At 42.9% G+C, this 14,877-nt stretch overlaps 1 protein-coding gene across 1 annotated transcript in view; it reads left to right on the top strand.

Annotated features, from left to right (window-relative positions):
• Positions 1 to 14,115, top strand: part of FRK (fyn related Src family tyrosine kinase) — a 71,872-nt gene extending 57,757 nt beyond the window's left edge. The window contains exons 6-8 of the mRNA XM_074948281.1: positions 1,692 to 1,873; positions 6,036 to 6,201; positions 13,007 to 14,115. Of these exons, the coding sequence (XP_074804382.1) occupies positions 1,692 to 1,873; positions 6,036 to 6,201; positions 13,007 to 13,218 (560 nt within the window). The 3' untranslated portion in view covers positions 13,219 to 14,115. The remainder of the gene's footprint in view (positions 1 to 1,691; positions 1,874 to 6,035; positions 6,202 to 13,006) is intronic.
• Positions 14,116 to 14,877: the final 762 nt, after the last annotated feature.

Here is a 14,877-nt window from a genome sequence, read left to right as displayed (position 1 = left end):
TCTGATGACAGATTTTCATGATGTTGTATCATTAAGCTGTAAATTGTCATGTAGCTTGATTTTTCTCTCTGTTTTAAAGGTCATGGCTGCTATTAAACACACGTGTGGGGGAGGAGACGGGTTTCTGATTCAATAATAGAAGGAAATAATCTCAGTGTTGGATTATCATGACAATCAGTTTAACCTCAAAGAGGAAGTAGGCAGGGCCATTTTAATCATTAAAATTCAGCCTTTCACCTCTTCAGCTCAAAACATACTGATGAGCAGGAAATTCAAGGTTTAGAGATTGAGGAGTACAGTGGCAAACAATAGTGTGGAACACTCTTCCTAAAGCACGACTGCAAGGTCCTCTATATTCGGGCAGATGAACTGCCAGGAGTGAAGAAAGTGATTCAAGGCAGTGCTATCCACTGTCACTATGAATCAGTGGGACATCATTAGCCACAGCAGACTGCCAACTGCAGTTGATTCTTTTTTATCTTTAATGCCAAGGCAGCTAGGAAGGATAATCCACACTCCTCATTTAAAGAGAGAGCCAAAAATGACTGGGATAGCAGTATCTCATTGGACTATTCAAATTTGGAAAGTTTTTGGAGAAGTGAAATGCTATGCAGATATTTTTCCTATTACAGTAAAGCGCTTGTGTGTATGCTTCTGATGTTGTGGGTCTTGGGTTCAAATGTCACTTATAAGAGTGATGATTGTATATAGCAATGAGTTGGTCACTCCTTCAGGGTTAATCACCCTGAGTGCAGAAGTGTCTGAATTCATCTCTCACTCAGCAACAGTTAATCTGGCCTAATATGCCACAAAAGGCCTGAATCTGAGTTGTAATTTGTAACTCATCAGTGACATCTCTCGATACCTGCCTTGCCATTTATGGTCTCCGTTATTAAAGTTACTAAGGCTCTTTCCCTCATGTATTGAGCCAGCCTGCTCTGGTCAGGGGTCTTTTAACACTTTGTTTGAGCACCATCTCTGACTGAGCTAAATTAGAATTTCAGGAAGCTGTTGATCTTACAAATGGCACAGATATTGTTTCAGCAGATTCTATGAAAGAAGGCATAGTTTAAGGACAATTCAAGGAACCTTATCACTGAGGCAACATAGCTAACAGTAAGAACCACTCAGGTGGATTCTAAAGATAAAACGAAGCTTTTACACTTGACAGTAGCTGGTCAATTGCTATGTCAGACTTGTCTGGGGACACTAGTTCTCATGTGTGGCCTTGCCTCACCCTTCATTAATCTTTGGTTGCCAAAAGTGAATACAAATATTAATTGTTTAACCACACTTTATGATGGATGATTTGCCTGTTGGAAAGACAAATACCTACACTGTCACAAATAGGTAGGTGCCACTTTGTTGGGAGGTGCCTCAACCATCCGAGATATACCCTCAAATCCAGTACTGCATTAGTTATTTGCTCTTTTAAAAGAGCTCCATCTGGATGCTGAATGGGGGTTGTTTTTAAAGGGGCATGAAACTAACTTCATACCTTTACAGACAGTTGCTTAACCTTTACAGTTCTTTAGGACTCCTACTTTATTCCATAGCTTGATGTTCTTGGTTTACAGTAGAGACATTGGGCCATTCTTTCCCAACAGCTGACACATTTAAATAACTTGAGAACTCACAGAGACACTGTAAATATTGACAATAATCCCACCTTTTTTTTTTCTTTGATACAGATGATGCAGGTTCACAGGTCCATCTACTTGAACAAATAGACATGGCAGCTCAGGTTGCCTCAGGAATGGCTTACCTGGAATCCCAGAACTATATCCACCGGGATTTGGCGGCCAGGAATGTCCTTGTCAGTGAACACAATGTTTATAAAGTGGCAGATTTTGGACTTGCAAGAGTTTTTAAGGTGGGTTTGGATGAGTTTGGATTTTTTTTGTCATTTATGTAAGAGAATTAGCATGAACTCCAGCTATGTAAAAAATGATTCAGAAAATTAAGAGTGTGTCTACTTTGCAAACAAGAGGTGTGTTCTTAACTCAGATTAGCTAATTTATGTTAAAGGAGCAGTGAAGACAAGGCACCTTGTCTTTTAACTCTGGTTAGCAGGTTGAGTTCAACCAAGATCCCCTATAAGCTTTAACTCAAATTGCTAAAGCTGAATTGCCATGTCTTCACTGCTGATTTAACCTGAGTTAGTTAACATGGCTGAGATAGCTAACCAGAGTTAAGAACACACCTTTTTTTGCAATGTAGACACACCCTACGAAATGATATGTTAATTTAGGACTGGATTGTAACCGTATACTGCTGGATCCTGAAAGTCACAATCCATTCCTTGCTTCCCTCTTGCTGAGGAGAAATGAGGTATGCTAGCATAAGCACCAGCTTCCAATTGTCCCAGGGAGTGCTCAGTCCCAGGCCCTGCCCCTGCTCCACCCCTGCCCCCACTTCACACCTTCCCCTAGGCCCCCACACTGCATCTTCTTGCCCCTGCTCTGCCCCCAGCTCTGCCCTCACTCAACCCCTTCCCCCAAACTCCCACCCCTGCTCCACCCATGGCCCCACCCCCACTCCCACTAAACGCCTTCCCCCAATACTCCCGCCTCTTTCTGCCCCCACCTCCCCCCCTCCCCCAATACAACACGCCTTCCCCCCCAAGCGTGTCCTGTCCCTGCTCCTCCCCCTCCCTCCCTCCCAGCGCCTCCTGTATGCTGTGGAATGCCTAATTGCAGCGGCTGGGAGGTGCTGGGAAGGAGAGAGAGGAATTGATTGGCCGGGCCGCCGGCTGGTGAACAGGCAGCACTGTGGGGAAGAGGGGAGCTTGGCAGCTGGTGGGTGCTAAGTACCCGCTAATTTTTTTCCGTGGTGCTCCAGGGCTGGAGCACCAATGGAGTCAGCACCTATGTATGCTAGCCTTTCTTTGCTGACACAGCTTCCTTCTTCCTTTGCATGGGTAGTGGCTGGTTCAAGGGTGGAATGGACAGAAATGGAGTCAGGTTTCTTCCCACACCTCATCTACCTGCTTGAGTGGGGAGTAGCAGCCCTTTGGCAGCTGTTTCCCTCCTCCCTCCCACAACATCTGATGCAGGGCCTGGCAATGCAGGTAGCCATCACTAAAGAGCAAGGCCTCTCTAGACATCCCCCCTCCCTCTCATTCCCATGTGCTGGCTCAGCAATTCAACATGCTGTAACGATGCTGGTTCTGGCGGGACCCAACTGAGAGTGCCAATTCAGGACAAATTGCTTAAAGCAGGGCAGTTACAGCCCAAGGCTGGGGTTTCTGTGCACACCAAGGCAAACCAAACCAGCCAAACACAGAAAACTTTGGTTTTACCCCACTGGCTAACCACAAGTCACACAAGCAATTCCCTTAGATGCTCAGTTTCCCAGTATCACCACCAGGGCCACTCGTTAAGGGGACAAATGGTTATGAAAACCAATACCCCAGTAAAAGAAAAAAGGTTCTCTCAATCCCAAAGGACCAAGCCCTAGACCCAGGTTAATATACAAAGCATGCTGCTGCCAAATCTTTAAACTCTAAAATGTTTATTCACAAAAGGTAAAAGATCTAGATGAGAGCTAGAATTGGTTAAATGGAATCAATTACATACAGTAATGGCAAAGTTCTTGGTTCAGGCTTGTAGCAGTGGTGGAATAAACTGCAGGTTCAAATCAAGTCACTGGAGTACATCCACAGCTGGGATGGGTCAATCAGTTCTTCGTTCAAAGCTTCAGTGTAGCAAAGTCCCTCCAGAGGTATGAAGCAGGATTGAAGACCAGATGGAGGAGCTGCAGCAGCTTTTTATATTCTCTTGCCATGTGGTCTTTCTTTCTTTGTTCCAAAGACAAGCTGTCCATCACATGGCCTGGAAAAACCTCAGAGTTCTGTCCATAGGCCTGTCCCTGCATACCTTGCTGAGTCACAAGGCGTGTCTGCCTTCTCTCAATGGGTCAGTTGAATAGCTGATGGTCCTTAATGGGCCATCAAGCAGGCTAAGCAGAGATGACACCAACTTGTCTGGGGTGTCACCCAGAAGCATAGCACAAGTTTGAACTACAGACAGTATAGAGACAATACTTATAATTTAAATACAAAAATGATACATGTATATAGATAGCATAATGATAACCAGCAAACCATAACCTTGTCTTAGACACCTTATTTGACCCCCTTTATACAAGATTTGGTGCCACTACAGGACCTTGGTTGCAACAATGTTCTATAATGGTCCCAGTTCAAGTCAATAACCTCACACATGCTACTCCGAGTTCTTAGTTCCTCATCGAGATCAGATTTTTCTATACTGTTTAAGAAAGATAAACAGTATATATGGCATATTGAACATGATGTCACTGGGGGTTAAATTAATTAACTAATGGCTTTTCAGTTTAAAGGAGGATTTTATGAATTTCAATAAGTAGCTGAAAATTTCCAAAGCCTTTAATTATTTTATTTATTTTATTTTATTTTATTTTATTTTAATTGATTTATATTTTTGCTCTGGAAGGATACAAGAACTTTTTTTGCCAGTTGGTTTTCCATACCAAGTGCAATGGTTGTAGAAGTTGTGATTCATAATAGATCTGGTGTTATGCCTTTATTGTGGTATAAAATATTGAGCTGACACTGAAAGTACTCCTCCTCATTTTTTGACACTACTGTGAATATTTTTAGCCTGAGATATATCTCTTTTTAAACTGAACATGTGAATTTTGAGTATTAATAAAGGAGTTTTCTCCGGTATGTGTTTAGGTGGAGGGAGCAATCGACAGTTACTGAAATTTCCTGTTAACATTGAACATTTCTAAACTAGTCACCATATAATATAGTCCCAATAGTGTTTATTTGGAAATACTCTTACTCGTAGGCCAAGGGATTGTGGATTCAGGTTCCATAATAATACTTGTGTAGGAGAGCCCACACAAAGTCCTCTATACTTTAAGAGGAAGTGAAGCATAGTAAAGATATACATTACTATAATGAAACCAAAGTTTGTTTATACAGATGAGAATGAAGGCCCAGATCCTCAAGGTATCTAAGTGCTTAAATATCTTTGAGGGTCTGGGCGTAAATCTGTGATGCTAACTGCTAGACATAATCTTATGAAGAAGTATAGGGCATAATAGCAAGGAAAGAACATATCCAATTTTTGTGGATACTCACAATATTATTTAAGATCTGCATAATCTGTATATAAGTTTGTATGTTAAAAAAAACTGACAGAGGCTAAGATATGTATGATATGCCCTAGATTCCATTTAAACATTGAAAACATCCTAAAATGTTCCCAAAGGTTGGATGTCCATGCAATAAAACACTGTAGATGTGGGTCTGTGAAAAGTAAAGGATTAACCCCAGAAAACTTCCATTACTAAAAAATATTTCTCCATGTATTTTTATATATATCCACTGTGAGCTAATGTATTAATTTAAAATCAGTTTGGGTCTGTCTTTCAGTGCTTGAAAACTGGTGAAGTGGTAATTAGCAAAGTCAATAGCCCTTCAATGCCATCAGTAAATCACAAAACTGAGGTTTCTAAATGCATTAGCGCTTGCTATTGCCTCCTCTATTTATAGAAGATGAGACCCGAAGGCAGTCTGACAATGCCGTCTGTAGAGCCAACATGATGCTTGTGCTGCTCTTTCTGGCCAACTTATGGAATCCTTTCATGCCAGATTCAGAATTCACAATAGCAGGCCATAATTAAGCACAAGCCATTCCAATACTGGCTACTCACTTGAAGTTACAAATGGCTTAGAAAAGCTTCTGTTGAACAAAGATGTTTCTCATCTATAAGATACCAGTTCAACAAAGATGTAAGCACATACTTTAGTCCCACTGAATTCAAGTGCTTGACTGAACAGGGCTGAGTTAAGCATCTGCTGAAGTGCTTTTTCTGAATCAGATCCTAACTTCCGATGAAGTGAGCTGTAGCCCATGAAAGCTTATGCTCTAATAAATCTGTTAGTCCCTAAGGTGCCACAAGTCCTCCTCTTCTTTTTGTGGATACAGACTAACACGGCTGCTACTCTGTAACTTGGGTTTGTTTTATTTTGTATTTAATAGTTAGAAAATGAAAATGTATATGAAGCTAAACATGAAACGAAACTCCCTGTGAAATGGACAGCCCCTGAAGCAATCCGCTTCAATAAATTCAGCATTAAGTCTGATGTGTGGTCATTTGGAATACTTCTCTTTGAAATAATCACCTATGGGAAGATGCCTTATTCTGGTAAGTATTTTATTTTAAAATAATATTTAGATACATTTCTTGATTATTTTTAATTTTTTTCTTTATTGAATTGGAGGCTTATTCAAGGGTTGAAAATCTAAATATGGAATAAAACGTCTTAGGTGACCTTCATTGGGAGCTGCTGGATGTCCCAGACCTCCTGAAAGTTCTCCAAAACCTGTAATTTCCAGCTATTCAAGACTTGGTTAGTTGGTACCAATCTGTGGTTCATAGGCTTAGCTTGTTGGCTATTACTCTGGGACATCAGACCAATCAAGTACACTGCTGGAAGGTACAATGGGAGAGGCTTTTGTGGACCTGTGTATCACCGTCTTTATGAAGGTTTCACATGGAAGGAGAGATTCCAGTGTGAGATGTTGCATAGGATGTCAGCAAGGAGAAAATGCATGAAAAGAGGAAGAGGGTTTTTGTTATTTTCCCAATTCTGGGCTACTGCAGTGGGGAACGCACATAAAGAGAAGCACAGACTGTATCTGGGCAAAAAGAGCACTAGCCAAGAATGGATTTAACAATATCAGAGCAGAATATGTCTCCAGTAGTGTGGGTAGCTGTCATAAATATAAGAGGAAGGGTAACCACCTTTCCGTATACAGTGCTATAAAATCCCTCCTGGCCAGAGGCAAAACCGTTTCACCTGTAAAGGGTTAAGAAGCTAAGGTAACCACCCTGACACCTGACCCAAAATGACCAATGAGGGGACAAGATACTTTCAAATCTGGAGGGAGGACGGGGACAAAATGTTCTGTTTGTCTGTGTGAGACCTTTGCCGGGAACAGATCAAGGATGCAAGCCTTCCAACTCCTGTAAAATTAGTAAGTAATCTAGCTAGAAAATGTGTTAGATTTTCTTTTGTTTAATGGCTTGTAAAATAAGCTGCTCTGGAGGGAATGTATATTCCTGTTTTTGTGTCTTTTTTGTAACTTAAGGTTTTACCTAGAGGGATTCTCTATGTTTTGAATCTGATTACCCTGTAAAGTATTTATCATCCTGATTTTACAGAGGTGATTCTTTTACCTTTTCTTTAAATAAAATTCTTCTTTTAAGAACCTAACTGATTTTTCATTGTTCTTAAGATCCAAGGTTTGAGTCTGTGTTCACCTGTACCAATTGGTGAGGATATTATTATCAAGCCTTCTCCAGGAAAGGGGGTGTAGGGCTTGGGGGGATATTTTGTGGGAAGACGTCTCCAAGTGGTCTCTTTCCCTGTTCTTTGTTTAAATCGCTTGGTGGTGGCAGCATACTGTTCAAGGACAAGGCAAAGTTTGTACCTTGGGGAAGTTTTTAACCTAAGCTGGTAAGAATAAGCTTAGGTGGTCTTTCATGCAGGTCCCCACATCTGTACTCTAGAGTTCAGAGTGGGGAAGGAACCTTGACATGGTGGCAGTGTGGTGGGATCATTTTGAACCAGAGATCATTTTGAACCAGAAGCACAGCGGATTTTAAAAGGTTTTGTAAAAGGTGATTGCAGCTGCCGATTCTGTCTCTCTGCCTAGAGACAGAGCAGCTCCATAACAAAAGGATTTTTCTGTAGGCTGAGAACAGCTATCAGAGACAAAAGGTATCAGATTACAGCACAGCAAAATTTTACAAGCCAGGTTTTTTTTTTTCTTTCTAACTCTCGGGAATAGCTAGGTTAAACACAGAGAGAGGCTAGGATGACAAAATGCAATGTTCAACAGAAACTGGAATTAGCCAGATTGGAAGCTGAGGAAAGACAGAAGGAACATGAAAGACGGGTAGAACTCAGACAGATGGAGATTGATGCACAAGCGGCCAAAGAAAAAGCCAGGGTGGAGGCAAAAGAAACTGCCCACAAGAGAGCTATGGAAGCAAAAGAAAAAGAAATGGAGGAGAGGGAAAAAGAGAGGAAGCATGCATTGGAGATAGAGAAGGCAAGGGCTCAGCAGAATATACCGAATAACCCTAACAATAACCCGAATAACCAGAATATACCGAATAACCCGAACAACCCTAACCCTTCCCCAACAATCCACAAATGGGAGTGACTATGTCCACAGTATGATGAATCCAGTGATATTGCTGAATATTTTCTCATCTTTGAGAGACTGTGCACACTCCATAAAACTCCTGATGCTCACACGATGACCACATTGGGTGCAAAATTGACTGGAAGAGCTCTGGACATATTCTATAAGATGCCTATTGATGAGGCTTCTGACTATGATAAATTCAAGGATTTGGCTTTACAACAATTTCAAATTACACCTGAAACTTACAGAGTAAAATTTAGAGCCCTTAAGAAAGGACCTGGACTTAGTAATGTGGCTTATGTAAACCAGATGACAGATCTGTTTGATAAATGGCTCAAAGGACGGGATGTAACTAGCTTTGGAGGAATGCTGGATTTGATGATACAGGAGCAATTCCTGAATATGTCCAAGGATGATATAAAACAGTGTTTATGGGATAAGAAAATGGACTCAGCAGGAAGTCTTGCTTCTTATGCTGATCAATACGAGCAGTCCCAGACCGCCAGAGAGGTGGGGCAAACCGGAACAAAATGGGTGGAGGGAGGAGAGAGGAACAACCCTGATCGCAGTTGGAGTGGATACCAGAAGGGACACCCTCAGACCACACCCTACTACCGGGGGCAGCCCAAGGCCCCAACTACACCCCAAGGAACACTCCAGACACCTTATTGTCCCACCACACCGTTCTCCAGCAATCCACCTCGCACCAGTGACCAGTCAGCTGAGCGATGTTTTAAATGTAATGAGCCAGGGCATGTAAAGGCCAACTGCCCCAAGAACCCCAACAGATTACAGTTCATTGCATGGGGGTCCCATCAAAGGTCCTCAGGCCCAGATGCCTCCCAGATACCCTTGGAGCGGAGGGAAACTGTGAGTGTGGGCAAGAAGAAGTTCACAGCATGGAGGGACACTGGAGCACAAGTGTCGGCTATCCACGCTTCCTTAGTGAACCCCAATTTAATCAACCCAGAGGTCCAAGTGATGATTCAACCCTTCAAGTCAAACTCTTTTGACTTGCCTACAGCCAAGTTGCTGGTCCAGTACAAAGGCTGGTCAGGAACGTGGACTTTTGCAGTCTATGATGATTATCCCATCCCCCTGCTGTTGCGGGAAGACTTGGCCAATCATGTAAAGCTAGCCAAGAGGATGGGAATGGTCACCTTCAGCCAGGCTAAGCAAGCTGTCACACTTAGCTCTGTTCTGGAGACTTCTACCAGGACCCAGTCATAGGTGATGGAACCGGACCCCATGCCAACGTCTGCAACAGCAGTAGTGGATCCAGTCACAGAGACCCAGACAAAGCCAGTCCCAGAACCGGAACCGGCGGAACAACCAGCACCAGAACCATTGCCAGCACTGAATCCAGTGCTTGCAACCCCAACACCAGAGGGCCCCACCGAACCCGAACCGGCAGCAGCCGATAACCCTACACAAGAGGCTCAGCTGGAGCCTGAAGCCCAACATAGTGTACCAGCAGAGAGCAGTTCACAGAAACTGTCCCATCAACTGCATCGCTTCCAGAGGGACCAAACCCAGGTCCTCAATCCAATGAGGAACTGATGTCTCCAGCATCAAGGGAACAGTTCCAGACTGAACAGGAAGCAGATGAAAACCTCCAGAGAGCTTGGACGGTGGCACGGAGCAACCCACCGCCTCTCAGCTCTTCTATTTGATCCAGGTTTGTTGTAGAAAGAGGACTTTTATACAAGGAAACTCTTTCCAGTGGACACCAGGAAGACTGGCATCCTCAGAGACAGTTGGTAGTTCCAACTAAGTACCGGGTAAAGATCTTAAGCTTAGCCCATGATCATCCTAGTGGCCATGCTGGGGTGAACAGAATCAAAGACCATTTGGGAAAGTCATTCCACTGGGAGGGAATGGACAAGGATGTTTCTACCTATATCCGGTCTTGTGAGGTGTGCCAAAGAGTGGAAAACCCCAAGTCCAGGTCAAAGCCCTTCTCCAGCCACTCCCCATCATTGAGGTTCCATTTCGGTGAGTAGCTGTGGATATTCTGGATCCTTTTCCGAAAAAGACACCCAGAGGAAAGCAGTACATACTGACTTTCGGCATTGTGCGGGAGGGAAGGGACGGGAGCTTCTTCGAGCACTGGCCGGAAACAGGACGGGGGCGGAGCCCTGCTGGCTGAGACCTGGCACACAGCAGGGGCTGCGCTGACAGACCAGCATGGGGAGCAGCCAGCCCCATGCACTGCAACTTCACCCCACCACCAGCCTTGTGCACCCACCCCCATTGTTGGCCACTAGCCCCCACCCACCCACTCACCGCTGGTGGATTGGAGGCTGGTGAGCAGGGATCCAGCCAGCAGCAGGACCCACAAGTACTGACGTTGGGGGGGGGGAGACAGAAAATACAGGACAATTTGCCCTTTTTAAAGAAAAAGTCAGGACACCTGCAGGAGGGCTTAAATATGGGACTGTCCCTTTAAAAACGGGACATCTGGTTACCCTAGCACAAGGTGTCACTAAAATGATAGGTTGATAGTTTGTTATTTTAATTTGTTGTTTGGTGAGGAGAACATACGGGAGGGCAAAAGGCAGAGGAGGTGACAAGGAAGGGGAACATTCAATTGATCTCCCCTCCTCCTCCCACCACAGCCTATACCTACACAGGCTTTTGTTCTTTGCTTCAGTCACCATGACTTCCGTTTCATTTGATCCCAGACTGCCATTCCCTGTGCACAGAGCATTTGCAAATTCAGTTTTAGTTTTTTGATGGTGTCATGGGGGGCTTTACTCACTGCTGGACTGCAGTGCCTTCTGGTGGTTCTGGGGATTTGCTCTGTCAGACTGACATCCCTTCCAGCAGTCTTACTCTGTCTCTCTGTCTCTCTCTCTCTCTCTGCGGCCCCTTTCTTCTCCCCGGAGCTACAGCTGCCTTTTTCATAACTCGGATCTCCAGCCAGGTCACTATGTGGTTCCTCTTCTGGGGGTGAGTCAAAGTCTCATTGCCAGCAATCTCAGGCCGTCTTCCCATTTGCTGGCCCAGGTGCCATTTCCTCAGCAGCTGGTAGGGGAACCTGGGCCTGCTCTCTACTCCAGGTTCCAGCTGATGGGCCCTCTAGTCAACAGCCAAGGTCTGCACTCCTATTCTTTGCTGCCTTTTCCTGAGCCTCTTCTGTACCTTCTGTCTCTTCCCACTCCTCTGGGTTTGCCAGCCCAAACTCCCTCCCCTGATGGAGTAACTGTAGGTTACCTGCCTCTGTAGCCTCAACCACACCTCCCTTCTCCCATGGAGTGACTGGAGACTACCTTCCTACAGCCTTTTTCCATTGCCAGCCTCCTGGCTTTATAACCCTGGTCCTCCTCTGCCCCCAGCTGGGCTTCATCAGCCAATTATTCCTTAGCGCTTTCCTCCACGTGCAGCCTATAGGTTCATTGGCCTATTTTACCCTTCATGCCTTGGAGAGGTGGATGCCCCATCAAAGATGGGTTTCATTCTGTGGAATAAGTAGCAAGGAAAAGACCCCTTGCTGAAAATATAAAGCAAAATAAGGCCCATCGTCTTTGCTTTATAAAGGCACACTCTGGTCTATGCTTAGCAAAGGCATAGCCTATGTCAACCTTCACATTTGAAAATGTAAGTCCATGTGCCATAATTGTTTGCTTCCTTGATGTTATTTTCAGGACCATCTCCTTGGTAACCAGTCAAGAGAAAAGTCATTATGAAAACCAGTAGATGCTCTGATTGCTTCGGGAAGGGCTAGGCAATGTTCCAGATAGCGTAGGTCTCAGTGGCTTTTCTAATCCCTTTACCCAGTGGCTTAGATCTTGAGTCCACTCATCATAGGTCAAAGGTGCTTACAACTATTCTACACATATGCTCTTTTTCCATTTCCTCTTACAGCTGCTGGTTAGGCTTTCTCCATCAAAACTTCAGAGCCAACGGCTACCCATGACCCCAACACTTCAAACTGTTCTACTACTTGTTCTCAGTAACCAAACATAACAACACCAAATAAGGAGTGTCAACACAACAAATACATGCTCTGAAATGAGAACTTTTATAACAAGAGGTTTCTCACTGGAATAACTTTGTGGCTATTTTAGTTGCTTAGCAGGGGCCCTTTTGGCAATTTTAGAAAGGTGTGGTGAGAATGTTATAAATTCCCACTGAGCAATAAGTTGGGAAGGAATTAAACCAGGGGCACCTATTTTCCCCCCTATCCTGCAACCACATTTGGTAACTGCCAGGAGCCTGAGTGCTGCATTTAATTTGCAAAAGGAGTCATATGCAGCCATCTTTACTATAATTCAGAGGTGCAGTCCGTATTGACAATAGGTTCTGATCTGTAGTGTGTTTAATCCAAGCAGTTTAGCATGTTGGGAGTTGTAGTTTCCATGGGCTGTACCTGTATATTAAAGGAAAGGATGGCAATAGGCCGTATACGAGTCACTCAGCCACACATTGGCCATTTTGGGAATAAACATGCACATTTTAATGAGCAAAACTGATACACAGGTAAACATCTGCAAAAAAAAAAAAACAGATCCATAGAACTTTTGAAAATTGGTCTTAAAAAGATTCAGATGTGGCCCTCCGTTTGTGCATGTGCATTTTTATGCTCACAAATCACTTGCATGAGCGAGTCTTGTGCTCTGTCCTTGTACATGCACATACACACCAATTTTTACCCCCAGTTTGGGTTTTGTGTCTGTAAACATTACCATTTTGCATGCACAGGAAATTTGTGCATGCAAAGTCATGCATGCAAAAATTGAGCCACTTTCTGCTAATTTCCTCTTTTTTCTTTTTTTTTAAATGTATTTCAGGTCTGATGGGCTACCAAGTAATCCAGAAGCTGGATAAAGGATACCGAATCCCTCAACCAGATAACTGCCCAAATAAACTCTATAACATTATGCTGGAGTGCTGGAGTGCAGAGCCCAAAGTACGGCCCACTTTTGAAACATTGCACTGGAAACTGGAAGATTATGATATGGACTATACATGCTATACTGATGCAGATGCTTTTGTAAAATGAACATTGAGGCAGAGACTGAAGAAAATCAAACAATCAGTTAAATGAATATGGTATAAAGGGTAAATTTAACCTCAAAATATGAGGGAGAGAGGTTTAAATTATTAGATGAAACTAAGGACTTTTATAAATTGCCAAGGCTATGGTGATGCTCCAGGACACTAGAGATTTTAATGTCAGCCATTGTTTTGCAAAATTAGGAAAACTGAAATGAGGGGGCTTTTTTGTTTGTTTGATTTTTTTGTAAAATAAGCTCTCTTCTATTTATTATTTAAATAATAGACCAAAAGAATGACCAGATGAGATTGCTGCTCAATAAGCACTGTTGCATTGCACTGTTTATCTTCTAGAATGGTTATTTGTTATTCCTTAGATTGCTGAAGCCAATCAGCCTGGTTGCTATGAAGGAATCTGATTACTTTGTTGCACAGCAGGACCTGTGCTTTGAGACTTTTCTCTTCTTTTTTTAAAATATCCTGTGACTATAATGCTGGCAAAGCCATATTAGGTGTCTTGATTGTACATGAAGTGCACATGCCTTTGCTAAAGAGGAAAATGAAACCGATATTGGGAAAATAATTAAAATAGCAGCAAAACATGAAGCTTTTTGCTTTGTATACATGTAGTGTCTCTCTTATAAAATAATCACAATCAGCATTAGTTGACTAAGGCTAAGACTCAGATAGCGTCACAAGGTTGATGATTTTTTAAATTATCCACTGAGGTGCATAGGAACATTTTATAATTCATGAATTTTAAGAATCATGAAGCTAGGGTGACCAGACAGAAAATGTGAAAAATCGGGACAGCGGTTGGGGGGTAAGGGAGCCTATATAAGAAAAAGACTCCAAAATTGGGACTGTCCCTATAAAATTGGGACATCTGGTCACCCTACATGAAGTTGAAAAGATCTTTTATAATGAAATAGACATGGCCTTAATATTTTGGAGTGATTCTGCAAAATTCCCAACCTCAGCTGATGCATTTGACAGCACTATGCTTAGGACCATACATAGACTTTTGAGAAGGGTCAGCAAAATGCTTCTTTCCCCCCTTCTCTCTCTTCCAAATGTATCTGATTTATTTTATATAGCATAGGATAACATTAGGGCCAGCTTCCTCTGCTGCAGGAGAAGTAGAGCGTGGCTGATTATATGCGGGTCTGAGCATTGTTAGCAACATTTAAAACAATTTTTCCAATTCTAGGTAAATTAGCCAGGTGTATGGCTTCTGCTAAATCCCGAGACCTTGAAGGCTTTTGTGTGCAGCATAATTGTGAACTATATTTTCCCTTTCATTTTCAATTATTGAACTACAGAATCCATTGTAGTCCGTAATATTAATACAGCACATACTATGGGCTCAAAATAGGTGTCTAACTACTTTCTCCCAATATCAGAGGTATCAGGTGTCTCTAGGAAAATCCTAAAATAGATATAAATAAATGAAAAGATTCACTAAGCTAAAGTTTATATGTTTCATTGCTTATTCTCTCTGCCATTTCCCTGTTATTTCCTTCTCCTTACACGTCAAGTCTATTTACTCCATTTCAGTACCCCACACTTTCCCCCCTCATCTGTAATCTATTTTTAATCTCCTCTTTGTCTCATCTCTTCTTTTCTTGGAAAGCAGCATCTTCTTCTTTTCCACATACACCCCATT

Source organism: Natator depressus, chromosome 3 (genome assembly GCF_965152275.1).
Source record: "Natator depressus isolate rNatDep1 chromosome 3, rNatDep2.hap1, whole genome shotgun sequence".
In the NCBI taxonomy this organism is placed as follows: domain Eukaryota; kingdom Metazoa; phylum Chordata; order Testudines; family Cheloniidae; genus Natator; species Natator depressus.
The sequence above is the reverse complement of the archived record's forward strand: the minus strand, read 5'-3'. Positions and strand labels throughout refer to the sequence as shown.